The sequence below is a fragment of the Macrotis lagotis genome, chromosome 1 (assembly GCF_037893015.1).
Source record: "Macrotis lagotis isolate mMagLag1 chromosome 1, bilby.v1.9.chrom.fasta, whole genome shotgun sequence".
NCBI classification, from domain to species: domain Eukaryota; kingdom Metazoa; phylum Chordata; class Mammalia; order Peramelemorphia; family Peramelidae; genus Macrotis; species Macrotis lagotis.
This window is the reverse complement of record NC_133658.1, coordinates 243,283,549-243,311,136: the sequence shown is the minus strand read 5'-3', so window position 1 is coordinate 243,311,136 and position 27,588 is coordinate 243,283,549. Positions and strand designations below refer to the sequence as shown.

General features: G+C 37.0%; 1 protein-coding gene and 1 pseudogene across 10 annotated transcripts in view; both read left to right on the top strand.

The window, feature by feature from the left end:
- The window catches only part of NCOA1 (nuclear receptor coactivator 1), a 216,921-nt gene extending 195,568 nt beyond the window's left edge, over positions 1 to 21,353 (top strand). For 7 of the 10 annotated variants that reach the window (XM_074209970.1, XM_074209969.1, XM_074209972.1 and 4 more), the window contains 4 exons: positions 9,319 to 9,493; positions 13,491 to 13,665; positions 17,296 to 17,388; positions 20,351 to 21,353. In XM_074209970.1, the coding sequence (XP_074066071.1) occupies positions 9,319 to 9,493; positions 13,491 to 13,665; positions 17,296 to 17,388; positions 20,351 to 20,521 (614 nt within the window). In that variant the 3' untranslated portion in view covers positions 20,522 to 21,353. Of the gene's footprint in view, positions 1 to 9,318; positions 9,494 to 13,490; positions 13,666 to 17,295; positions 17,389 to 20,208; positions 20,266 to 20,350 lie in introns of all 10 variants that reach the window. The other 3 variants (XM_074209976.1, XM_074209975.1, XM_074209973.1) reach the window with 3 other exon arrangements.
- On the top strand, positions 7 to 8,387 carry LOC141504597 (mitochondrial glutathione transporter SLC25A39 pseudogene; annotated as a pseudogene).
- Positions 21,354 to 27,588: the final 6,235 nt, after the last annotated feature.

Sequence of the window (27,588 nt, the reverse complement as noted above, 5' to 3'; positions counted from 1 at the left end):
AGGGTAAACATTAATATTAGTTTTAAAAGCAGAAACCTAAGTTTTTAAAGTCTAAAAGAAAACAAAATGTAGTTACTTTTTTGTGTTAAAATTATTGTATAACCAAGCATATTTCATTTTCATCAGAGGGATTAGAAAATCTTTTTTAACTAGTAAAAATACTAATAATTGTGGGTTTTTGTTTTTAGCCTCTGGTCAAGGTGAATTTATTACCTCGAAGATAAAGGACATATTTTTGTAAAATAATCTTAAGCATACATGATTATCCCATTTTATATTAATTTTCTGTTTTCATATTCATTTAAGGGGACTTATAAAAAAAAATCCACAGCATTATTTGTCATGTTCTTTTTAGGAGTTAATCTTAGGTAAAGGTTAAAGAATACTGTTTATCAAGTTAGAAGATTATACAGATCATAGAGTTACAAATTGGAGACTGTAGAGCTTTGAAAGTTATTTGTTGGGGGGCCGTTAGGTGGTACAGTGAATCATTCACAGGCCCTGGAGTCAGGAGGACATGAGTTCAAATTCAGCCTCAGATACTTAATTACCTAGTGATGTGACCTTAGGAAAGTCACTTAACCACACTGCCTTGCAACCACCACCCCCACCCCCACCCCCACCCCCATACACCTGGGACTGATTTGTTTGTCTCTGTATCCTGTCTCCTCTAGATTGGCCCTGCTTTCCCCCTTGCTTAATCTATTTTTTCTATTAGCTCTTCTTTTTAATACTTCTGAACAGAACACAAAATTTTACTCTCCCCTCCTCTATTTTATGAAAATCTTTTTTTTTCTAATTTATTTTTGTTGGAGCTGTGGTGGGAGGAGTTGTAAGAATCTTCACAAAAGAGAAAAATTGGTACTCCTTGGTCTTAGAAGTTTTTAATAAAACCTAAGGTTCATTAACTTTGATTTTTTTTTATTTCTAATAATTTTGTTTCAATCTTATTTTTTCCTTTATAATTTTATGTATTTTATTTTACCATTTAAAAATATTACTCTGAAAATTGATCCACAGAGTTCAAAGGATCCTTTACATACAAAAGATCTTAGTGTTACTACAGTTAACCTTAAGCATCTCATTCTTATTTACATTTCTTTTCAGAAATTCACTTTACTATTTAAATATGCAAGATAATTCCCTAGAGTGGTTATTTCATCTTGATCCTCTATGTCTATAATTCCAGTAGCTGCCACCATATGACAATGGTACTGATAAAGGTAGCTTAGGTTTTTTAATAGATTTATTTTCTTAATGAGATTTTATTCCATCCTAGTAACACATTCCTGACCACGCTTTCTAGTACTGGTTGGACTTTCTTACTCACTGCTCATGATGGGGGAGTCAAAATACTCCTTACTTCCCCTTGCCTCCCCAAGATTCTGCCTCAGCCACCATCACTCCATGATCTTCCCTCCTTTGAGGTTCCTATTTGATTCATATTTATCACCCTTTCAAAATTCTAAAAGCTTTTATCTGCAAACTACTCCCATTTTAATGACAATCATCTTCCTTCCCTGAATTCAATGTTTACTCCATGTCACTCCCCTCCTACTCTTCTCCTCAGATAAGGACACTTAATTAAATATATGGATATTCTCTCCTACACCCTAACTTACCAGTTTCTTAATTTACCCATTTCCCATGAACTACTCTTCTTCTTCATGTCAGCTACATACAGGTGGTCATAGAATGCTATCTCTCACAAGTATTTTATTTTCATGTTCGTAAATTCTGAAAATAATTTATCTAATCATAATCTTTATAACTTGTTCTTTCCCTCTAACCCTATTCTTCATCTTGGTTGTTTTTTAGTTTTTGCAAGGCAATGGGATAAGTGGCTTGCCCAAGGCCACACAGCTAGGTTATTATTAAGTGTCTGGGGTCGAATTTGAACTCAGGTACTCCTGACTCCAGGGTTGGTGCTTTATCCACAGCACCTCCTAGCTGCCCCCCCACTCTTCATCTTCACCATTGCCCCTAGTGCCTCTAACTTCTAGTTCTTTTCCTAGGTTATCTACACTAACTGCACTATCCTTCATTCCCTCTCTTGACCTTGGTGAACCAGATCTAATTTTATCCTCTGCACTTGCCACCCCTAATCCTATTCCCTTGCCAAGACCCAATTGTAAGTTAATGCCATAATCAACTGAATTGACTTCTATTCATGTGGGGGTTTTTTGTTTTTTTGTTTTTGTTTTTTGCATGGCAATGGGGTTAAGTGACTTGCCCAAATTCACATAGCTAGGTAGTTATTAAGTGTCTGAGGCAGAATTTGAATTCAAATTCCTCCTGACTGTATTCACTGGGCCACATAGCTGCTGGACTCCTGTTCATGTGTTGCAGAATAGAGCTGAAGAAAATAAGTGTTTTGCATATAGTATGTATTTAATAAATAGTTACTCAAGAAATACATGAATAATTAGCATTCCCAGACTGTCTCCCAGAATTGTACTTTGCATCTGTGAAAAGAAAACACTGTAAATTCTTTGAATCCATGTTGAATTTTTTGTTTTTAAAGTGATTCTGGCAAAAATACTGTAATCCTTCTTAATTTGATTAGTTTGTGAATTATATTCAGAGTAATATCAAATATAGTCCCTTCCCTTGGGAATCTGATGAAGTTCCAGGTGCTGGTGAATTGATTGTTGGTATAGGGTAACCTGCTAAATGACACCCCTAAATATGCATTTATAAGTGTCTGTGTACATGTATATATGCACATATATGTGTGTGTATACAGGTGTTTATATAGGGATTGTTTCAATTTGTGAAAATGTCTGTCATCTACTTATGCTGGTAAATGGGAGGCTTTTCAAATATTTTGGGGCTTATTTACTTTTTTGCGGAATTCATAGTATAGCTCTTTAATTCTAAAGGTGATTTACATGAATGATTCTTATACACAAATATCCCTTTTTCTGGGTGTTTTATCCAAAAGATTGCTACACAAGTAGTAAAGTTGTTTTTATTTCTGTTTTTACCTTTTATTGACAGACCTGATGTTTTAGTGATTTCTATACTTCTCTTATTCCTCTTCCATACTCTAAGCAATTTGAGATCAAGGGGTGTTTCATCATTTTTATATTGTCTATATATCTTATATAATGTCATACATAGGAAGAGATTAGTAAATGTTTTTTTGTCAGCTAAGAACATTAAGTTTATCTTCAAAAGTATCTCACTATGCAAAATTAGGAAAATCCTACTTTAAAATAAAATGGACATTTGTTTCTGAATTCAATCAAGATTTCAAAGAGATACAACCTGCCAGGCTTTTCACAAGCCAATTGGGCAGAATCAGTTGGTCGAGATTAATTTTCTTAGGTTCACAGAATTTGTAACAACCAATAAAGAAAAACTGAAAAAATGAAGAGAGATAGATCTCATTTCACAGTTGAGGAACACAAGGCTTGCAGTCGTTTTGTGGCTCTCCCCTAAACCCCTCACATACTTGAGCTGTTTGTCTCATGGAATTTCTCTTCAGTTTCTGTTATTAGTGATCATCCTGACTTTGAAACCTTTTCCTATTCAGCTTTTTGTCTTTACATTTACATCTTTATCTTGTTTCCAAAAAATTTACTTGCTGGTTATTGAGATAGCTGTCTGTTACACTTTGGCATTTATATTCTTTCTATGATTCCAGTATTGGACCACATCTCCTTTCTACAGTTTCCCAGCTGTGAGTCCTTCTCCCTTCAATGGAGTTCTTCCTTGGATTGTTCTGCTAATCTGCAATGCACAAAAACCATTTGCTCAATCTCTCAGGTTCAAAACTCCATTCACACTTTCCCAAATAGAAGGTGTATGAATTCAGCATATTATTTAATTACTTTAGGACTATGCTGGTGCCTTACCTAGCCTTCTTTGTTACATGAACTGTGGCCCCATTCTAGTGGTTTTTGAACTCTGGACTCTTGTGTTCCTCAGGCAAAACTGATAACCAGATATTGATTCTTAAATTGCTGCCAATAATTGATTGTCATATTTATGACTCTGAGGAAAGACATATAGTGGAAAGAGTATTATACTCTGGATATTGGACATCCTGGTTCAAATCCCTGCTTGTTGTCCAAGGCTCTGGTATTACAAAGATTTAAAAAATTGGGTTGAGGGGCAGCTAGGTGGTGTAGTGGATAAAGCACTGGCCCTAGAGTCAGGAGTACCTGAGTTCAAATCCAGTCTCAGACACTTAATAATTACCTAGCTGTGTGGCCTTGGGCAAGCCACTTAACCCTGTTTGCCTTGCTAAAACCTAAAAAAACAAAAATGGAATAGTTTCTTCCCTTGAAGAGTCATGTCACCTTCTGCAAATTACCCATCACGTCTTAGGCCTCAGATTCATTCCTCTTCTATGAAAAATGAGTTTGGGTTAGTTGACCTGTAGTGACTGACCCTTGTAGCACTGATGTTTATTCTACTGTTCCATGATTAACCCTTACTCAGATTAACCTCACTACATTTACTTGAAGGGGTTCTTCAAAGCCTTTACCTGATCAGCTCATGGTTACCATATACTGGTATACACCCTGGCTAGAACACATACACTATCTTGCTGTCAGCCATTCCCATTCTGTCTTTCTCACTAAGTTTCCTAGCTCCAGAACCCCAGGAATAACACAGCAATGATCAAGGATCCAGATAGTTTATCTGCCATTTTGTATTATGTATATTGATACTAATTTCACTTAGTTCACTTTTTTTCAAGCATCTACTCTCCTGGATTTCATTGTGCTCAGGATCTGAATGACATTCTTTTTAGACTTAACTTTGTCTTGATGTAAAAATCTTAAAACTAAAAATAGAATCTTGAAAATAGAAAGGGGTCCAATGCAGGCAATTGAAGAAGTCTGTTTTTAATACACACATCACACAATTTTGTAAGGGTACATAGAGCTAGCTGATTGAAAAGGAGATCTGCTGTGAAGTTTTTTAAGAATCTGGGATCTAGAGGACTTCCGGTGACCCTGAGGAAGGGGCAGTTCCAGGCTCTGCGGTTATGCACCACCTTTCTCCAGAGCTGGGAGGAATGGGAACCCAGGTTCCTCTGAGGTGATGGGCCCGAGGCCAGGGAGGACCGAGATGGCCTCCAGAGGACCCCGGCACCCCTGGGACTTCTTGCCCTGTCCTTCCAGGCATGAAGCAAGAGGCGGTATAATGGGAGAAAAGGCACCTGGGGACATCAGCCCCCTGCAGCAGATGGTGGCATCTGGCACAGGGGCCCTCGTTACCTCCATTTTCATGACCCCGCTGGATGTGTTGAAGGTTTGACTACAGTCCCAGTGCCCTTCTCCTGACAGTGGACTGGCACAATCCTAGGGATCCTGGAGCATCCCCTATACTAAATGGAAGTGTATGCTTTAGTGCAATGGCATTCTAGAGCCCCTCTATTTATGTCATAATAGTTTTCATTGTGCCATCTGGTATCAACATCCCACCTACTTCACAGGAAGCATGGACGCCTTTGTGAAAATCACTCGGCATGAGGGGGCCAGGACCCTTTGGAGTGGTCTTCCTGCAACTCTAGTGATGACAGTGCCCACAACCGCCATCTATTTTACCACCTATGACCAGCTCAAGGGTTTTTTATGCAGCCGAGTTGTGATTTCTGACATCTGTGCCCCCATGGTGGAAGGAGCCATGGCCCAATTGGGCACTGTGACTGTGATCAGACCCCTGGAGCTGGTGAGAACAAAACTTCAGGCCCAGCATCTGTCCTACCGGGAACTTGGGGCCTGCGTCAGAGCAGCAGTATCTCAGGGAGGCTGTCACTCTCTGTGGCTTGGCTGGGGTGGCACTGCATTGAGGGATGTGCCTTTTTCAGCCCTATACTGGTTTAACTATTGAGTTAGGAAGCCAAAGATCAGACTTCAGTCAGTATCAGCTTTGTGGCTGGAGCTTTCTCCAGAACAGTGGCTGCTGTGCTGACATTGCCTTTTGATGTGGTGAAAACTCAGCATCAGATGGAGCTGGGAACTCTGGGAGGTTTGAGAGTGACATCTCCATGTTCCCCCTCCACCTGGCTGCTGCTCCGAAGAATTCAAGCTGAGTCTGGGGCCAGAGAACTCTTTGCAGGCTTCCTCCCATGGATCATCAAAACAACTCCCTCCTGTGCCATCATGATCAGCACATATGAATTTAGCAAAAAAAAATTTCCAGAGAATGAACTTGGAAAAATGCCCTGGGGGGACCTTGAAGGGAGAGTGGGAGAGAGAGATGGAAATACCAACCTTCAGGGGCTCCTGAGGAGAACCAGCTACAACCCTCTTCAGGAAGAAGGGACTCAAACAAACTTTGCTTATTATGAGAGCTATGGGGAAGAGGGCCACCTTTTGTTCACTATGACCAGGGGTGAGTGAGATGCCCACTCCACTTCCCCCTCCTACCTGGCAATACTAGGGCACCATACAGGGAACAAAACCCCTCTTCCTCCATGTTTTCTTCCCATTTTCCTAATGACCAAATGCCCCCAGTTCCCCAATTCACACCCTCCCTCTCCTTCCTTAGTAACAGAATCTGCAGTTGCCCTTTGTTTTCTCTTCTAGACATCTTTTCCAGTCCCTGGTCCTGCTTTGTCTTAAATCTTCTACTTGTTGAATTCTTTAGATTCAAAGATTATGCTTTTCTGTAAAAAAAAAAAAAAAAAGAATCTGGGATCTTTAAAAGCCATCACTTAGGGGTGGCTAGGTGGCACATTGGATAGAGTATTGGCCCTGGAGTCAGGAGTCCCTGAGTTCTAATCTGGCCTCAGACACTTAATAATCACCTAGTTGTGTGGCCTTGGGCAAGCCTTGCAGAAACCTAAAAATAAAAGCCATCTCTTGAACCTTGAGGCCTCAAGCTGTCATCCTATTTCTCTCCACCTTTTCATATTTTAACTCATTAGAAAAATCTCTGCTTTCATTGCCTCTGCTTCATTTTATCATTCATTTCTAAACTCTTTACAATATAGCTTCTGAGCTTATCAATCAACTAAAGTTGATTGAAGTTCAGTGTTCTCTGAATATGCAAATGTGATAACTTTTCCTCAGTTCTTACCCTTCTTGATATCTGCAGTTTTCAACATTATTGACTATGCTTTCTTCTCAGGGATTTTATGACAGTCTTTCTTGGTTCTCTTCCAGGTCATCTGACTTTTTTCTGTCTCGTTTGCTGATTTATCAGACATATCACATACCCTGCCTGTGGGTACCTCAATATTCAGTCTTGAGACCTCAATATTCAGTCTTGAGGACCTCTTCTCTCTGTATGTTCTCTCCTACTGACATCATAAGCCCCCAAGTGTTAAACTGTCTATCATCTCTGCACACAAATTACTCATAGATTTATATACAGCCCTAGTTTTTCTTTTGAACTAATAACGTGCTCCAATTTTTTGTATAGCATCTGTACTTCAATTGTACTAAAATCATCTCAAATTCAACATATCCAAATCAATCATTTACCAAAATCTTCCAAACTTCCAAATATACTTCCAAACTTCCCCACTTTTTCTTGAAGGTACAACCTATCCTTTCCCTCCAAAGTTAACCTCAGAATCATCCTTGATTATTCCACTCTCTCTTTCCACACAAATCTAAGTAATTGTCAAATCCTGTCAGTTCTTTTTTTTTTTTTTAAGATTTTTGCAAGGCAGATGGGGTTAAGTGGCTTGCCCAAGGCCACACAGCTAGGTGATTATTAAGTGTCTGAGACCAGATTTGAACTCAGGTCCTCCTGACTCCAGGGTCAGTGCTCTATCTACTGTGCCACCTAGCCACCCCAAAACTTTCATATCCATCCCCTTCTCTCCACAACCACCACAGAGACAAGGGATTATTTGCCTAATCTCACAATTTGATTCAGGCCCTTATAACTCTCACTTGGATTTATTATATAAGCCTCTCTGATTCAACTCTCTGCTCTCTCCAGTCATTTCCTCCACATAGCTGCTAATGATTTTGTTTTTTAGGTTTTTGCAAGGCAAATGGGGTTAAGTGGCTTGCACAAGGCCACACAGCTAAGTAATTATTAAGTGTCTGAGACTGGATTTGAACCCAGGTACTCCTGACTCCAGGGCTGGTGCTTTATCCACTGCGCCACCTAGCTGCCCCCTAGTGATTTTTTTTACTAAGGATGTTTTTCCTCCTCAGTAAATTTTAGTTTTTTTGATTATCTCTAGGATTAAATACAAAGTTGTCCTCTACTTGATATTTAAAGATCTAACTTCTCTTTCCAGCCTTTTTAAACATTACTCTTTTTCATATAGGCAAATCGACCTTGATGTTCTTCTCAAATGACATGCTATCAAGATCTTATATCCTTGTTTGAGCACAGGCTTCTCTCATGCCTGAATTGTACTGTCTCTTGATCTCTACCTCTATTTCTTTTAAATTTCAGATTAAGCGCTATAAAAGGACTTTATTATCTCTACTCCCAGCTATGAGTTTCTTCCCCTCTGAAAATACTCTTTACTAAATTTGTGTGCTTTTATTCATGTGTATATGTTTGTGTGTGTGTGTGTGTGTGTGTGTGTGTGTGTGTGTGTGTGAGAGAGAGAGAGACCATCCATGTACTCTGTTTGAATCACATAGTTGCCACTTAATAAATGTTCATTAGATTTCAGTTTCCCCTTCACTGGTAGAAGTCATAACCATTACCCTATGACCATTAGTTAGTTATTCTTTGGATGACACAAGCTAACATAACTCAAAGCTTTTCAAGTTTTATATAACTGAATAGCTTTTGTTCTACCTTGAAAGTCCAGGGTTGAGCCACTGGACCAGGGCTTTAGTAAAGGTTTTCTTTGTAGGATATCTGATCATAGTTGTTTTGCAATTCTCATTTTGCATACTATATTAAAAATTTTTTCTAAAAAGATTAAAAATTGTTTTACACATATAATGGGGAGAAATAAAATATTAAGAAAAAATTTAAATATATAATATAATTGAGCAACTTTTTTAATTTTAATAACAAGGCAGTGGGGTTAATTGACTTGCTCAAGATCACAAAACTAGGTAATTAATTATTAAATGTCTGAGGTTGGATTTGAACTTAGGTCCTCCTGACTCTGGCACCGGTGCTCTCTCCACAGTGCCACCCACAAGCAACATTTTTTTTAGGTTTTTTTAGCAAAGGAAATGGGGTTGCCACACAGCTAGGTAATTATTAAGTGTCTGAGACCGAATTTCAACTCAGGTACTCCTGAATCCAGGTCTGGTGCTCTATCCACTGTGCTACCTAGCCACCCCCACAAGCAACATTTTTAAAAGATTAAATAGATTTTCAGCCTAGTATGATTATAATAAAAAAAATTTTATCTCCATTTTTCAGGATTAGGCCAACAAGGTGAACCTAATTTTACTCCATCTCTCAGCCCTGGCAGTCCTATGATGTCTCTGCAGATTCCTCCTTCCCAAAGTCCTATGCTGCAGCAAGCTCAACCCTCTTCAGGCTACCAGTCACCAGATATGAAGACTTGGCAGCAAGGGGCAATTGGCAATAACAAGTAAGAGTGATGATGTACCATCTTCAGTTGTCCTTTACTTAGTGTATAAGCCAAGAGTGTGTATGGGGTAATTGAGGAATTGGGGAAAGACAAAAAATAAGGGCAGCATCAGTACTTTAGAGAATGACCACTTTAAGCAGACAGGGAGATTGGTGAGAGTACAACAAAGAAGATGGAAGAAGGCAGGAGGAGGTAGGAAGAGAATCAGGAGCATATGGGATCTCTGAAGTCAAAGGAATAGAGCATATGCAGTAGGAGGAAAAAAGTCAGCAGTGTCCAATGAACGTCTCAGAAAATAGAAAGCATTCTATTCTCTATTCTTCTGAAATAAAGTTCTAGATTTAGTAAGGAAAAGCTCATTAGTAAGAGTAAAATTCATATTGTAAAAGGTTAGGGTAAAAGATTGTGGTAAGGAAGTGGACCACTTTTTTCAAGAAGGCAATCAGTGAAGTAGAGAAGAATGAGATGATAGGTTAGATGAAGTAGAAGGATCAAGAGGCATTTTGGGGGTTGTGATGCTCTGAGTAATGTTATAGCCATCTAGAGAGGGGCACAATTGAGCAAGAGAGATTGAAGGTTCAAAATTAGTTCCTGATGTTTTCTTTTCCAGGTGTAAATTGACACATATCCCTTAGGATCCAAAATAAGGTTCTTTAGAACTAATCTGTTCCTATATACTAAATTTAACCTTCCTGGACTGATTTTTATATTATTCCCTGCTAAGAACATTAAAAAAATAAGTTGGCCCAAACAATATATTTGTTAAGTAGGAATGTTGAATTTTACATTTCCCTTATTTTTTTTTGCAAGGTAAAAGGTGTTAAGTGGCTTGCCCAAGACTAGCTAATTAATTAGCTAGATAATTATTAAGTGTCTGAGACCAGATTTGAACCCAGGTACTCCTGACTCCAGGTCCAGTGCTTTATCCACTATGCCACCTAGCCACCCCATACAGTTCCCTTATAATTGAAATTAGTCATCTTGTTTTTTTATCATGTTACACTTCACTGGATATAATGTATGTAGAGGTGCTATCTGTACTTTTCCTACACTTTTTGCTTTTCAAGGAATTTTCTTTATGGAAAAGCTGAATCTTAGTAACTTTCTGACTTATTCTTTTAAAAATTTTTATATGAATTAAAAGTAGCAAAAGTGATTCCTTAATACATGAGGTTATGACTTTAGAAGCTAAAATAAAATCGAAAACTAAGTTTACTTTCATTAAAATGCAGCTTATTAATCCCAATCACCCTAATCATGTCTTTTTTAAATAGTGTAGTTTGGAAAGAGGATAGGGATAAATGAAAAGAGAGGAGAGAAAAAACGAAAATAGTAGAAATAGAATTATTCTTCTGCCTTATTTGAAAATTATACCTTTATATTCATTTTTATTAGGATAATCCTAAGTTTAGTTTTATATGTATAAGATAATTACTGGCTACATAATTATTATTTCCAGTTCATTCAGAAGGTTTTAGATTTATTAAATTTCCACATATTGTATGCATGCTGGTATGCAAAATGCAATATATCTATAGTGCATCTATTATAGCAATTTATTTGTCACTTGACTTTTTAAGAACAAGTAATGCCTGAAAAGAGAGAAGCATCAGGAAATAGCATGATGGAAACCTTAGGGTCATTTGTTGTAAGGGAAGGTGGTCCTATTCCCATCAGTAGCTCCAGAGAGTATTACTGTAAAAGAAAATAATTGAAATTTTTTATATTGCCCTTGAAAAAAAGTTAAATATCATGTTCATCATTCTCTTTTTAACAAACCAGGAAAGTATGATGTATTTTAAAAGATTCCCATAAAAATGGGAAAAACTTTTTAGAGCTGTAGCATTTCAGAGGAAAAGCTTCAATTATTTGGTATATTCATTTTTTAGAACACCTCATTCTCCAGTAAAGTCAGACAAATGAGATATGATAGCAGGTAAATTTATTTAAAACCAACTCATGTAAAACTAGTTAGATCCTTTTATCTAAAAATGTTACAATCCTTTTCCCCAAATAAATCTAATTACCAAATGCTAGATATTTTAGTCCTACTGCACATTTTTTTCATGGCTTTGCATGGTATTTTCCTGATTTTTGATATTTTTATACCTAAATTTATGATTTTATTAACTTTTAAAAAATTTAATATGATATCATGACTTTTCAAGTTTTCTTTTAAGTTCATCTTATGCTCTTGATCATTTTATATATATATATATATATTTTTTTTTTAAACTATGTTTCCTAATGGAAGTCAAAGGCTATCAGAAATGTGACCCTTAGGGTTGAGTACTCAAAAATTAATAAAAAGGAATCTTAGATCATTAATGAAATAAAGATAAAAGCCTGAATTGATCAAGCAGGCTAAACAAAAGCCTAGGATGGGGGAACCTTGTAAACTGCAGTTTTTAGGTAAGAACTTGGTAACTTCATCTCACAAAAGTATGAAAATCAGCCTTGCATTCATATCCAATTGTGTTAAAAGTTATACAAGTGTCCCTTTAATATAACTGTATAAGTCCCTAATGTTTTGAATATCTTTATTACAGCTGAGAAGTACCCTAAAGTGTTCCAAAAGAGCTAGGTGGCATAGTGGATAAAGCACTGGCCTTGGAGTCAGGAGTACCTGGGTTCAAATCCATTCTCAGACACTTAATAATTATCTAGCTGTGTGGCCTTGGGCAAGCCACTTAACCCCATTTGGAGATAGATATAACAATCCTAACATTGGTATGGATGTATGTTCTGTCTTAAGAAGAGAACATTGAAATTATTGGTACCCATGCCACATCAGTTCCTGATCTGCAACTTATAGTATTTTTAGAGAATTAATTGAGGCAAATAGAGAGTTAGTCATTTACCCAAAGTCATTAGCTTTTCAGGTACTCAGTAATCTTACCGGACTATTGCATTCTCCTAATTCATCTCTTTGCTTCTAGTCTCTACTATCCCCAACTCCATCCTTGGCAGTTATCAGATCATCATTTCTAAAGTGCAAATCTGATCTCATCATCAGTCATCTCAAGTCACTCATAAACTCAGAAATCTTCAATTGTTCTTCATTGCTACTAGTATAAATGCCATAATCCTGTCTGCTATCTAAAGCACTCCACAATCTGATTTTTCTTTAGCTTTCTAAGTCTTATTTTTATGTCAGTGCCTTCACATACTTTTTCCAATTAATTTGTCATATTATTTTCCACATATATATGTAAATATGTATATATGCATATATATAATTTTATATATAGTGTATATTTTATATGTGCACACATTATATAGCATATAGATTATAATTCCTCAAGTCTTATAATTCTAGTTGTCTTTAAAGGACAACTAGTTTGCTGCTTCTCTCCCAGTGTCTCTTTAATACCCAGCTATTAGAACTTCTTTTTTTATTAATTTTTATTATTTTACTCATTGTATTTGCTTCTGCTCTTATATTCCTCCATACCAGAAGAATGAAAGGTCCTTAATGGAAAAGGATTATTATTATATTTTTCTTTTTGTACCTGCCTAGCACAGAACAGATACTTAATACTAACAGATAACAGATATTTAATAATTTATTGGATTGAATGGAATTGAAGCAAATTGATTTGGGGCTATTGATTTTATGTATATTATTAAGGCTTTAGCGTAATTTCAATTTAACTTTTGTCCTATTCAAGCTAATTCCTTTAGTCTGTTTTCTTAAATTTGTTCTAAATGTTTTTATACTAATATTTTCCTGTAATGTTTTCTTTATTGTCTTTATTTTGAATTCCTTATTCTGATTATTAAACTCTATAAAGAAGTTCAAATTGAATGTGAATTATATTCCTATGTAAAGAGAAATTCTGTTGTAGGATGTTTTAGTTTATTTCCCATAAGCCAAGATTAGGAAATTCTTTTTTTTTTTTGAAGTTCCATCTTTCAGCTAAGAATCAGAACCCAGGTATATGATTACAACTTTTAGGCCCAAGGTATGTAATCCAGACTGTTTTTGAGTTAACAGCATGTTCAGTCAGAATCAGCCTACACCCGGCCAACCAGGAGTATACAATAATATGAGCATCACCGTATCCATGGGAGGAGGAAACACCAATGTCCAGAACATGAATCCTATGATGGGCCAGATGCAGATGAGCTCATTGCAGATGCCAGGAATGAATACAGTGTGTTCCGATCAGGTTAGTAGCATAATGTCACACACACACACACACACACACACACACACACACACACAGCATACTCTTTTCTTTTTGCTCCCAGAAACAATTTCACCCTAATAGATTTCTATTTTCTCCTTAGTATTTCAACAGTAAATAGCTTTTGTAATTTTGCACTCTTGACGGTGAATGTATGGTCTGTACTTATATACTTTTTGAATACTTTATTTCCCTAATTATATGAGAAACCAAATATTAATATTCATTTTTTAAATGAATTTTTTTAAAATTTGAGACCCAAATTTTCCCTTCTCTTCACCTATCCGTCCAATTTGATATAGAGTATGCATATATTATCATGTAAAAAAATTGCAATATTAGTCATGTTGTGATAGAAAACAGACCCTTCTTCCTCCACTCTCCACCTCAAAAAAAAAAGAGGAAAAAAAACACCATGGAAATAAAAGTGAAAAATAATTTGTTTTGATCTGCACTCAGATACTATCAGTTTATTCTCTGGAGGTGGGTAGCATTTTTTTTTTTATCATGAACTCCTTGGAATTGTTTTGGATCAATAGTTTAGTCACAGTTGATCACCATGCAGGCAAGGTAAAAATTGTTTCCCAATTTGCTACATTTCTTTTGATCTTGCTTACAGTGGTTTTGTCTGTGTAAAAACTTTTTAATTTAATGTAACTGAAATTATTTAGTTTGTTTTTAATAATGTTCTCCATCTCTTCTTTGGTCATAAACTGCTTCCCTTTCCATTTATCAGACACGTAAACTATTCTTTGATCTCCTAGTTTGATTATAAATTTTTTTTCTGTCAAAATCCTGTATCCATTTTGATCTTATCTTGGTGTATAGGGTGTGAGGTTTTTGTCTAATCCTAGTTTCTGCCATACTAACTTGCAATTTTCCCAACAGTTTTTATCAGAGAGAGAGTTTTAACCCAATAGCTGGATTCTTTGGGTTTATCAAACAGCCGATTACTATAATCATTTTCTGCTAGTGCAGGAATTATGAACTTTTTGTTTTTCTACCTCCTTTGCTTTTGTCCCTTTTTATGTGGTTAAAAGTCACAGTAAAATAATAACATATAAGGCCAGTGATCTTTCTAACCCAATATTTACTTAGCTGAATGAATATCCAAGAACATTTTCTGAAATGTAATGGTTGTAAACCATGATATCAACCCTCAAAGGTTTTAATGGAACTCTAAAGTCACCAAATAGTCATGTAATAAATCCTGTTAGGATTCTGTCTCCCCTTTCATGATTCATCTAAACTCTACTTGAACTTTTATATACATTCTTGAAATTTTTAGTTCATTCTTGATCTCTCACGTTAAAAAGAGTGTCCTTTGATATACTGAGATTTTGGCAGGGAGCCTTTGTGATCATCAGATTTAGAGTTCTTAGCCTTTTCCCATCTCAGGCCCCTTAGCAGTCTAGTGAAACCTATAGTCTCCTCAAAACAATGTTTTTAAATGAATAAAATACATACTGTTAGATAAGTTAGCAAAATCCTAACAGTTTCAAGTTCACTTGATCCTGGGACAAGAATTCCTGAGCCTTTATTTCATGTGCTATAGTCAGAAGCTATGTGCCAATAAATATTTGTAATGTTGGGGGGGGGTTCTCAATAAGCCCCTATACTCTCTAAGTTTCATATTGTTAGAGAATGAGACATTATACAATGAGATTTATACAAAATACTTAAATCATTGTTTATAATTGGTTTAAGTGTGAATTAACTTGAATGGTGATACTAAGGAATTTAGTCCTCCCCATACTCAAGAAAAGTTATGTTGTTCAATGCCTGAATGATGTTCCATAAGAAAGGTCTTTTCTTTTTTCAGTTTTGGGTTGATTGAAGTGGTGCCTAACAGTATGAGTTAGTCTCAATGAACTTAAAGTCTCTTCTGAAAGCTTCTATGATTATTTGTGTATATTATAATATATATGTGTATATCCACATATCTGTGTATGAGTATGTGTGCATATTATTTTTATATTGCCTGGTCCTGAGGCTGGGCAAATCTTAGAATCCTCTAAATTCTCAGGAGAGGGGAAAATGGAGATGTGCCAAAGGATATGGGGGAAAGAAGACTGAGAATTTAGGGTTTAAGAAGAAGGTCAAAGACATTAAGCTATTTTCCTCTACTTGGATTTTCCATTGTCAAATCAAACTCAGTATGCCCATAATTGATTGTTATCTTTCATACTTAAATTCACCACCACCCTTTCAAACTTCTCCCTCTTTCTAATAAGAATATCACCATCTTTACCACTATTCTGGTTATAAACTTTCAATTCATCTTTAACAACTTTAACTTCTTCCCTCTTCTAGATCCAATCAATTGGCTGGCACTCTTAATTCTAATACTACAAATTCTTTAAGACTACTGTTATGTTTCAACACTTTATCACTTCTATTTAGTACAATTTAATAGACTATTAATTGATATTCCTGCTTATAGCTTCTTCCCTTTACAATCTATTCCCCCTGAGCATAGCTTCCATGATAATCTATCTAAGGCCTGAACATCCTCAGAGGCTCCCTGTTGCCTCTAGGATTAAATAGATACCATTCACTCCTAGCATTTGAGGCCATCTGGTGCCATCATATCTTCGAACTTTTTTTTTCTATTACTGCCTTTCATGAACTCTATCTCAACCATCCTGGACTACTAGGTGTTCCCTGAACCTAACATTCCACTTTCTCTTTCCATGTATTTTTACAGGCTTTCCCTTATTCTTGGAATATAATTCCTTCTATATTCCATACCTTTCTTCAAGACTGCACATTTGTCACCTTCATGAAGCCTTTCCTTATTTTTCCCTTTTTAAAATCCCTTTTATTTATTTATTTGTCTGGTGTACAAGTAAAATATAAAAGCTCTTTGAGGGCAGGAATTATTTTTAATCTCAATATCTCTAGTGCTCCATAAATTTCATTAAGTTGAATTATAACGATCCAAGATGATTCTGAACAATTTATGATAAAAATGCTATCCATCTCCTGGTAAAGAACTGATGGAGTTTGAATGCAAATTGAAGTATAACTATTTTTCTAGGGTGTTTTGTCTGTTTTCTTTTACAACATGACTAATTTGTTTTGCATGACTGAACATGTGTAATCTATATCAATTGTCTTCTCAATGAGAAGTGGAAGGGAAAGAGGGAAAGACTTTGAAATGTAAAACAATTTTTTAAAAGGATGTTAAAATTATTTATATATAGGTATATATATGCATATTTATATAATTGGAGTACAATAGTTTTAAAATTTAAATATATTGAATTAATTAATAACTATTCAACCATCTCTTCCTCAGCCACAAATTACGTGTGCCCCATTGTTGGCAGTAGTTGGAGCATAAGACCCCCAGATACAGTTTAATGTACAACCCAGGCCTGTAATAAGTAGTGGATCCTCGAAGTCCCTTTTATTTCTCCTTACTCAGAATGGCCTTGTAAACTTCAAAAACAAGGAATCCTTTACATTTTTAATAATGTATGCTGTCATTTAAGTGTGATATTATCAATCGCCATGTTCTTATTTTCTTCAGAATATTGATCTTTGTGATGGAATTATCTCTAAATTAAACACCATACTTGTGATTGTTCTTGAATTTGTCCTTAACAGATAAATGATCCAGCACTGAGACACACAGGCCTTTACTGCAATCAGCTGTCATCAGCTGACATTCTCAAAACAGAATCAGACGGCAGTGCCCAGGTCAGTAAGAAACTTTTAAGTAAAGATTCACCAAAGACACTTATTGTGTGGGCCAGCTCCACATTTCTGAATTGGTCCTTTTTGTAACGAAGCACATTGTTATTTGTATTTAATGGAGACACTTCTAGAAATAGTGGTTTATTCATATGATTAAGTAGAATGTTTGTCTCCTCTGTGTTGAACACTTAGCTAGCACTGGGAAGAAAACCGTGCAGGAACCAGGCCCTGCTTGCAATCTAATTGGGGAGATGAGATTTATAAAACTTGAAGAGCCAGAAAATGAATGTTTAGAGAAGAAAGAACTTACTAGTAGCTGAGGCAGTCAGCAGAACCTTCATGAAAGAGGTGCAAACTGAGCTGGTCTTTAAAGGACCCCATGAGAGTTAGCTAAGCAGGTGCTACATGCTGAATATGAAAGCAATAAGGAAGGTATTTGAAAATCTTGTCCTGGGGGCAGTGAAGTTATTTGGCTAAAGCATAGGGTGTGGCATACACAGGCTAGAGAAAAGGGAGATGTACTGGTTGACATGTTTAGACTTCTAAGTCCTATGCCCACAAAAAATAATTGTGTAAGGAAGTGAAAGGAATAACAGAAAAACTAAATAAAGAGGGGTCATTTCATAAGCTACTTCATTAGTCCTAGCACAAGTCAAGATATAAGCCTGAATTCAAGTGGTAAAAATGGGAATGGAAAAGACAAGAGGGAATAAGTATGAAGACAAGAAAATGACAGTATTTTCATCCTTATAGAAGGTGCCACATGTTTGCAGGGTAGAGGAATAGAGGTTGTAACTGCCACTAGATTTTCCCTTCCCAGCCCATCTTTTACAGAAGTATCAAAATGGTATTCCTAAAACACAAGTCTGACCATAACATTCTCCTGTTAAAAGCAATTTTAATATCTCTCCACTCTCAATAGGATAAAAGACAAATTCACTTGTTTAGCATTTAAAGCTCTCCAACTGCATTTGTTACTGCTCTCCTACATTTTGCATTCTAACCCAGCACTTCTCAAAGTGTGACTGGGGCCCGTGAAGGAGCTTTGCAAAGTCAAAGCCATTTTCCTAATAATACTAAAAACATCTTAAACTTATATCTATTGATATTTACTGTATTATAAGCCTACATAAACAAAAGTTCTATAGGGAGTCCTCATTTTTTAAACATATAAAAGGGGTACTGAAACCAAAAATGCTAGAGAACCACTGCTCTAAATCAAATGACTTAATGACTTAATGTTTCTCAATTTTATTTCACTTTTCGACCTCTTTACATACCATGTCTCATTTTTGGAACAATAGAGCAACATGTCTTCAGTCTTGCTTGGCTCTTCCTTGCCATTCTGCTCACCACCTGAATGTAACAGATGTCATAATTATCTCTGTCCATTCACAAATCCTATCACTTAAGGATTATAAGCTTCTTGAGGTCAAAAATTTAAGTAGTTTTTCATCAAAAGGTCTGTCAGAGATGCTTGATAAGTTTTCCCTGAATTTAAAACAGAAATAGAAGTAGATCTGGGGAAAGAAAAAAAAATAGATTTCTAAAGAATGGAGAGGACATACAAATGGCTGGTTAGAACAATTGAGAGGGTTTTTCCCCCCAGATGAATTAGAGGGGAATAAAGTCTATGAGAACGAAGCAAGGCTATCGTTCTGGAGGTTGCATAATTCTTACCAGTGATGCTTCAATTGATCTTTGACTTTGAAAGAGACAATGAGCCTTGCCCAAGATATAATTTAATAATTTTAGTTTTGAGATAGATTTTGGAACAAACCTCACTGATAAAACAGAGCAGTAAGTAGATGAGGATTATAGGAGTCTAGGCAGTAGTCTGATATAGAGATGATGCAGGTTTACCAGTGTCATTTGGGGAATCTGAGGAGAATGTTCCTTAGAGTTTGAAGCAAATTAGTTTTATTCAGTAAAGATAGGAAAGACTTAGGGAAAATTTACAAGGGCCTTAAAAGTACAAACTATCTATAAATGACTGTGCTGAATTATATTAAGCACACCAGTACATCCCTAATGTGATATAATGATACATTGGTCTACAATAAAACTTCATATTTTAAAAGTATAAAGTTACAAGGAGTTTCATCACAGATTTCTGGCTTGATAATTTGCAGAGGGTTGTGTGAACGAGCTTTGTGGGCAATATGAATAGCATCCCCAATAATGTTTTGATTATTATTACTGAGTCATATCAGAGGGATAACTAGTTTATTCTTCAGATAGAAAGTACAATAACAGTTTAACTAGAAATTCTTTTTTTAGCAGAACATGAATGCTAGTAGAGCTGTCATTTGCTATGCTGGGTGGGGGAAATGATGGTGCAGGGCAGTGGGGAGAGAAATATATTTTTTATCTGAGTAAATATCAAAGAAAGAAATATATTTCCCATATTCTTGCTTTCTAATGAGAAAGTATTTAGACAAAACAGATCTCTCAACTACCTTTGGTGCTGTGGATCTTTTGATGCGTACCCAGGTGGTTTCTCCTTTATAATAGTGTGTCAATGCAGATACTGCCCTTTGTCCATCCATTGACACAGTAGAATAACTCCACTTGCAGATACCTGGTATATTTATTTGTAAAGTCCACTTTTAAAATCATTTGTCCAAAGAATAAAAATTAAAAAACAAACCACCACTTGGTCCCCAGTCTGTGAAACTGAGCTTTTCCTATGACACTAGTTTTACAAATTATGTTCATTTGCAGTAATGATGGCAGCTTGGCCAATCCAATTTTGGTTTTATTTTAAAGTGTGAACTTTCTAGAACCCTGAGCAAAATGAGTGCAGCAATTTTCTTTTTATAGGACAAGAAGACAGAAGAGTTCTTCTCTGTGGTGACTACAGACTAGAGGAATGCTCTAGTGAGTTCCCACTTCAAGTAGTACGCACTCATGAGCCGGGGGGGCCGAGCCTTCTGTCTCAACACAGCTTTTGTTTGTGTTCCAGCAGGTGCAGCAGGTTCAGGTGTTCGCTGACGTCCAGTGTACAGTGAATCTAGTAGGCGGGGACCCTTACCTGAACCAGCCTGGGCCCCTGGGATCTCAAAAACCTACATCAGGTCCGCAGAACCCCCAGGCCCAGCAGAAGAGCCTCCTTCAGCAGCTACTGACTGAATAACCACTTTTAAAGGAATGTGAAATTTAAATAATAGACATACAGAGATATACAAATATATTATATATTTTTCTGAGATTTTTGATATCTCAATCTGCAGCCATTCTTCAGGTCGTAGTATTTGGAGCAAAAAAAAGGGTCTGCTTTATGCTGAGGATTGGGAGGTGTTTTTTGCTATGTAAAGGCCTTGGATATTGAGAGAGCGATGCGGCAAGGACAGTTGGACAATCGATTTTTTGAGCCAAATTTAATTGTTCTTATTTTTATAATCAGTCATTGGCTTCTTATCTGAATGAAGGCTTTTGGAGGAAAACCAAGATGAAAAGTTCCAAGGGGAGAAAGAAACTCCATTTCAGCTGGATTTGACTCTAACCCCATTATGGAGGAAGGGCTTGACAGCCCTGTGCCCTTCAGCAAAAAAAAAACAAAAAAAAAAACTACAAAAGGCTGTCATCTTTCTGTAAAGCCTATCCCACCCCCAGGCAGCTTGTGTGTACAATCAGCTTCTAGCAATTCTATGTCTGTTGGCTTCAAGAAAGTATTTTGCACCTCCTCCTCCCCGTTCCATTTTTTTTAAGATGGTTTAAATCAAGATGCCTCCAGCAATAGAGGCTGAAATGTGTACATTTGCAAGGGATTTAAAAAGAAAAAAGTACAGTTTGGGGGAAAATGCAATAATTTTTTTGGATGGGTTGGGGAAGGACAAAGGGCATGAGATATTGTAGATACAATTTTCTGATTAAATGTGGGAAAAAGGGCAGTCTGCGCTTTCTGCTTTTGTTGTATTAACAGCTAAGATAGCTAAAGTTATTTAAAATAAAAGTAAATTCTATGATCTAAGCAGCTTATTCTGCCCTTTAAATGCCCTGTAAATATTTCTGATTTCTTGTAGAAATTTATTTCCTTCTGTTTAGTTTTATCCTTTTAATATCACACTTGATTTTTCTAAATTCTGTGTGTGTAAAATATAACTTGTTGATTGAATTGCAGTTCTGAACATTTGGCTAACTATTTCAATATTTTAATAACTGTGATGCCATTTATGGTTTTATTTTAAGAAGTTACAACCAATAATGTCACTGCCAGAAAGTGCCGTCCCCTGCCTCAAGGGGGACCAATAGCTATGCTATGCTGAAGAGTCCCAAGGGGCAAACTGACTTGTTCCAGAGAACTATATTAGGAGCTATTCTATGAGTAAATATCAAGATAACAATAGGCTTCTTGAATAAAGGGAAAAATTAGTTCTCAATGAAATCCTCACTTTTCAGGTTTTAAGTTTAGGATTTGAATTACCATCAGTCCAGGCAAAATTGTTTCTATATCAGGCTGGGAAAAATCTACCTCCTGCTATAGGGCTAATTTTATCCCTTTCCACTATCATCCCTCCCATATGGGATCCAATGAACCCATTTCCTGCCTTTAGAAATTGCACTGTGAGAATAGGAAAGCTTGAGAATGATGTTGTGAAAGAACCAGAGGTGGCATCATCAGCTTCCCTGGGCCAACATATGATATTCTCCACCCCTACTACCTCTGCTTTCTGGGCAAAAGAATAATGTTTAAGAACAAAAAACAGACTCCACCATTGAAGAAGCCATTTTCTTAGCCCTTGCCCTTCTTCCTAACCCAATTCTCCTCAGTTAGAAAATATCTTCACCTAATATTGAAAATAATTTGTTCAGAAAATGAATGAAAAGATGGAAGAACTAAGAACCAAGAGGGTGGTCACCACAAAACAACAAAAATGAAACCCTCATAAACATCATTGTTGATCCATTTATTCCCAGCCTGACTGCCCAGCCCTGCATTACTCTAACCCTCCATCTCATTACCCTATTTCACTGGGGTGGAGGCAAGGGAGTTTTTCTCTTTTGTCACATATAGTTGTGCAATCAGACTTCAGGGTATTCAACTCTCACTTCAGCATTCCAAGTGAAGTTTCCTGGCTAATTGCTTTTGTTTAAGGAACTAGAGAAAAAAGGTAGTGAATGCAGAAGATGCCAACAAAAGATAGCACCTCCCCCATCCCAATCCAGCTGCACCTTAAAATATGCATGTCACCTTAAAAGTTTTTATAGTTGCACTGTTTGTTTTATGTTTGTACAGTTTAAAATGATTGCTAAATTTGAGGAAAATAAAATTGCTTGCACCTATGGCACTTCCACTTCATTCCACAGGAAAATCACTTTTCAGCCACATAATGGGTCGGTTTTACTAGTGTGGGTTGCCTACACAATAGATTAATGGAAGCAATGAAAATGATAAAGAAACATCCAAAACCAAAGCCAATTAACTGAAAATTCAGTTTTAGTATGAAAAAGTAGATCTGAACATTTCTAATATAATTCTCATGATGAACTGAGACTGTCCTAGCTGATTCATCCAAAAATTCTCATAATTTCCTTGTCACCCTGGCCAGGCCATTTTCATCTTTAAAATTATTTGCTTGTGAATTCATCCAGGCATCACCATGAGATTTTTGGTAATCTTAATGTTTTCAGACACAGATCGATGACATATCCAGATGATTGGCTTTATTTGTATTCTAGTAACCAATGTGTATGGTGTTTTCTAAATTTTGAGGAAATTGTTGAGCCAGATGTTAGTATACCCACTGTATACTACCACTGTAGTAATAATGTCTTTAACAACAAAAGATGTATAAAATTATGCCCTTTTTACCCCTTAAGACAGCCCAAACCTAATAGAAAATGATGCCACTTAATATATCATTTAGAAAAGCTTTGGTAGGAACATAAGCCTAGATGATTTCAGGAGCCTTCAGAGCCTCCTGACTCCCTATGGACAGTTCCTAACAAGGGAACCAAACTTTTAGTTATTTCACTACTCACTTATATCCATCATTAGTTAATTTGTATTTAGTTAAGTATGTGACTATCAGGGGATAGGTTTGAGGATTTGAGAGTGGGAATGGGAAAAGGTTGAGAAGGGTACTCTTCTGCTTTGAGGTTGATCCTACATCTCAATCTGAACCTTTGAGTACTGTGTCCCAAGGCCTGCTCCATTGGGTCCTAATGCACTTTCTCCTGCAGCAAAGAGAAAAAGACTGCTCCGAAAAAAAGCAAATCTCTTTAGTAATCTTTTATTCCAGGCAACATCAAATGGAAAAGACCAGCTCTACCATAGTAAAGTGCTTTTGGGACAACTTCATCCTCTAAAGCAGAGGTGGGGAACTTTTTTTTTTCTGCCAAAGGCCATTTGGATATTTATAACGTTATTTGCAGCCTATACAAAATTATCAGCTTATTTGGCCAAACATTTAATTCACCCCTTAAAAGTTCCTACATTTACTGAGCTTTGAGTCCCACCTGCAGTTGCCTTGAAGCACCAGACCAAATGATTTTGGGGGCCTTAATTCGACCTGTGGGCTGAACGTTCCCCACTAAAGGATGAAGTGAAAAAAACCCCTCTATGAGAGAAAATAGCTAAAAAATACTTCATCTCTCCATAAGAATCTGGAATTGCTTTTCCCAGGATACAGAAAGTTAAATACATATTTCATTTTCATTACTAACAGGTCACATACAAGGAATGTTGTCCTCACACTGATGGTGCCCCCCCCCCCCCCAACAGTTCTGAAGAATTCTTTTTAGTGGGCCAATTCGATAGGAGACCTAGATCCATTATCCTATTTTTCCAGTATTGGAAAAAATACAACATACATATGCCTAACTAATTCTGTATAATTTCTACTCACTTTTTACTCATAATTTTATCACTGGAGACATTTCTCACTTCCTAACATTATGAGGGGACTAGATAAGGCAGATATCTATCAATTATCCCTTACTTTCACCTTAAGACTACTCTAGAATCAGTCAAAAGGTCCCTTATAGTCAATCCCCTTTGGTAGCAGAGAAACTGACGTTTTGAGTTTCTGGTTTCCTATCTAGAAGATATAACAGCTAGCTTCATAACAATAACATCTTTTAGGGATATCTAGGTTGACTCAGTGGATAGAGTGCTGGACCTAGAGTCAAGAAGACTCCTTCCCAAGTTCAAATACAACCTCGGACACTTACTAACTGCATAACCCTGGGCAAGTCACTTCTTCCTTTTTTGCCTCAATTTCTTATCTGTAAAATGAACTGGTGAATAAAATGACAAACCATTTCAGTATCTTTGCCAAGAACACCCCAAATGGAATCAAAAAGAGCTGGATGGGACTGAAAAAAACAACTCAATGATAACAAAACATTCTTTACAAATTGCTATGTCATCATCTTATTTGACCCAGATAACTCCATATTGTTCCTAAGGCAGGTGGGTGATTTATGGAGTAAGGAAGTTGAGAGTGGTTAAATCGCTTCTCCAAAGCCTCACCACTTTTAAGACTTTGCATGCCTGTACTAATTCAACATAACCACATTCAAAAACTTACCATCTTATTTGGTTTTAGAAGTTCTCTAGTTGTCACATTGTTTATAAAGTTGAAGTACCTACTCTGTGTAGAACCCTGCTAGGTATTAGAGCAATACAAAGGTTAGCAATGATAAGCACCTCCCCTTGAGCTCAGTCTAATAGGGAATAGGACACTGACACAAATAGTTGCAGTAAAACTAATTGCACTAATTAGAAAATAATCAGTGTTAGGTTAGGTCTGAATGGCCTACAAAAAGCTTCATGGAGAAGATAACATTTTGAGTAGTGTTTTAAAAGATAGGTAAGGGTTCAACTGGTAAGAAGGTAGACATTCCAGGCATAAGCAGTAAGATTAAAAATGCAGTATTCTAGGACCAATGTTGTCTAGTCTGACTGAAGCAGAATACCTGGAGAATGAGGAAGAGCACAAAGCATAATGTGAAGGTCTTTGAATATTAGGCAAACAAAATATAACTTTAGTCAGGAGGAAAGGCACATTAGACTTTTGAGTAGGGAATGACAGGATTAGACTTGTATGGAATAAAAGCCTTTTTAGGAAGTGGTGTATCAGATGGTCTGATGGGAAGATAAAGCAGGTTGAGTGAATATTTTAATTTATCCAGGTAAATGGTAATGATCCTGTATTAGATTGTAACAGAATGAGAGAAAGAGTCAAATATAAGAGATGCTAAAAAATGAAATCAGGCCAGCTAGGTGACACCTGCCCTGGAGTTAGGGGGGCCTGAGTTCAAATTCAGCCTCAGACACTTTACCTAGCTGTGTGACATTGGGCAAATCACTTAACTCCATTGCTTTGCAAAAACAAAAGGAAAACAAAAAAAAATGAAAACAGGACTAAGTGATTAGGTAGTAAAGGTGACTGAGAGAAAAGTGGAAGATTATTCCTAACAAGGCAGATTGGGTGAATAATTTCTCTGCAGAAATAGTTAAGTCAGAAAAAGCAGACAAGGAAAATAGTTTTTAAAATGTCAAGTCTTGGGTGATAGGTAGAAATGTCCTGCAGGTAATTGAAGCTCAGAAGATAAATTAAGGCTGGCCCTTTGGATTAGGATAGAAAGAGGTTAATCTAAAAAGTAAATTGGGTGATGTAGGTGGTGCAGTGGATAGAGCACTGGCCCTGGAGTCAGGAGGACCTGAGTTCAAATGTGACCTCAGACACTTAGTAATGTGTGGCCTTGAGCAGTCACTTCACCCCATTGCCTTAATTTTTTTTTAAAAGGTTTGTCTGGGGAGAAATGATTACCAGAGGAGAAAATATTGAAAGAGACATGATGAGGATACGTGTCCTTTGTTCTCAAAGACCTTGACATCAGGGAGATAATGCCATACTGAGAAAGTAAACTGGATTTGAGTGAGGGGCTGCTGTGTTAAGTCACGATCCTCACTGTCTCTCCTCCAGAGCCATCTGAGTCCAGTGGCCAGATATGATCGGGATGACTGGAGATGGCCCTGGCTGCAGGGAAATCAGGGTCTAGTGACTTGCCCAAAGTCACACAGTTTAAGTGTCAAGTGTCTGGTGCCACATTCAAACTCAGGTCCTCCTAACTCCAAGGCCAGTGCTCTATTCACTGTGCCACCTACTTGCCCCAAAAAGTCATGATGAGAGGTAAAGAATGCCCTGAAAGCATTTGAAAGTCTGGAGATCAAGATTTGACATTCTGAGTTTTAGGACATCTCTATCAGGTAAATGTTCTGAGAAGAAATTGGACTGCCAAGGAAGAAAATGCCAAGAGACCTGAAGGAAGATAAGGACAGAGGCTATCAGTCTGTAGAGTTAATGATATTTGTCCTTTGTTCTTGATGATCACTACATCAGGAGGTGATACCATGACAAGCATGTGAATCGGATTTGAGGGAGGGGACTGCTGTGCTAAGTCACCAACATTACTCTCTCCTCTGGAGCCATCTGGATCCAGTGGCCAGATATGAATCGGGATGAGTGGAGATGGCCCTGGATTGGGGGGGGGGGGGGGGTGAAGCAGTCAGGGTTAAGTAACCTGCCTAATGTCAAGTGTCTGAGACTGCATTCAAACTCCCATCCTCCTGACTCCAAGGTCAGTGCTCTATCCACTGGGCCACCTAGCTGCCCTAGTCTGCAGAGTTAAAGGATTCAAAAACAGCCATTCATTGGATTTGGTAGCTAGAAGCTGTTAATGAGCAGGACAATTAGAAGAGAAGAGAGACAGATGTTTAACAGTGAGAGAGATAAACAGTAGCTGAATGGGTTAGAGGGATCATAGAGAGGTGTTTGTGAGGAATAGAGGCAGAAGAAAAAGCTGGTGGTAAAGGAAGAGGTTGTTATGAAAGAGGGGATGATTAAGAATCAGTCTAGAGGAGACAAAACAAGAAGGATCTACAGATTAACAAAGAAGGATAGGTTTAGGACCAGAGGGATAGAGACCAGGGAGTTTTATGAACTAAAGCAGGAAAATGAAGGAGCTCAACTCAGATGACCTCATTCTCTGAGAATGACATAAAGCAAGCTTTCCTTAGTTACTTTAGGGGATTGAGACAGACTAAAGAGTTATCAAAAGCCCAGTCAAGGATATGTACCATGAATTTATAGTAGATCAAATCAGATTTTTTATGGCTTTCTCCATCAGTCCTTAGAAACCAGAAATGAGGGCAGAGAATTCACATAATACAAAGGAGAGGACCTGGGAATG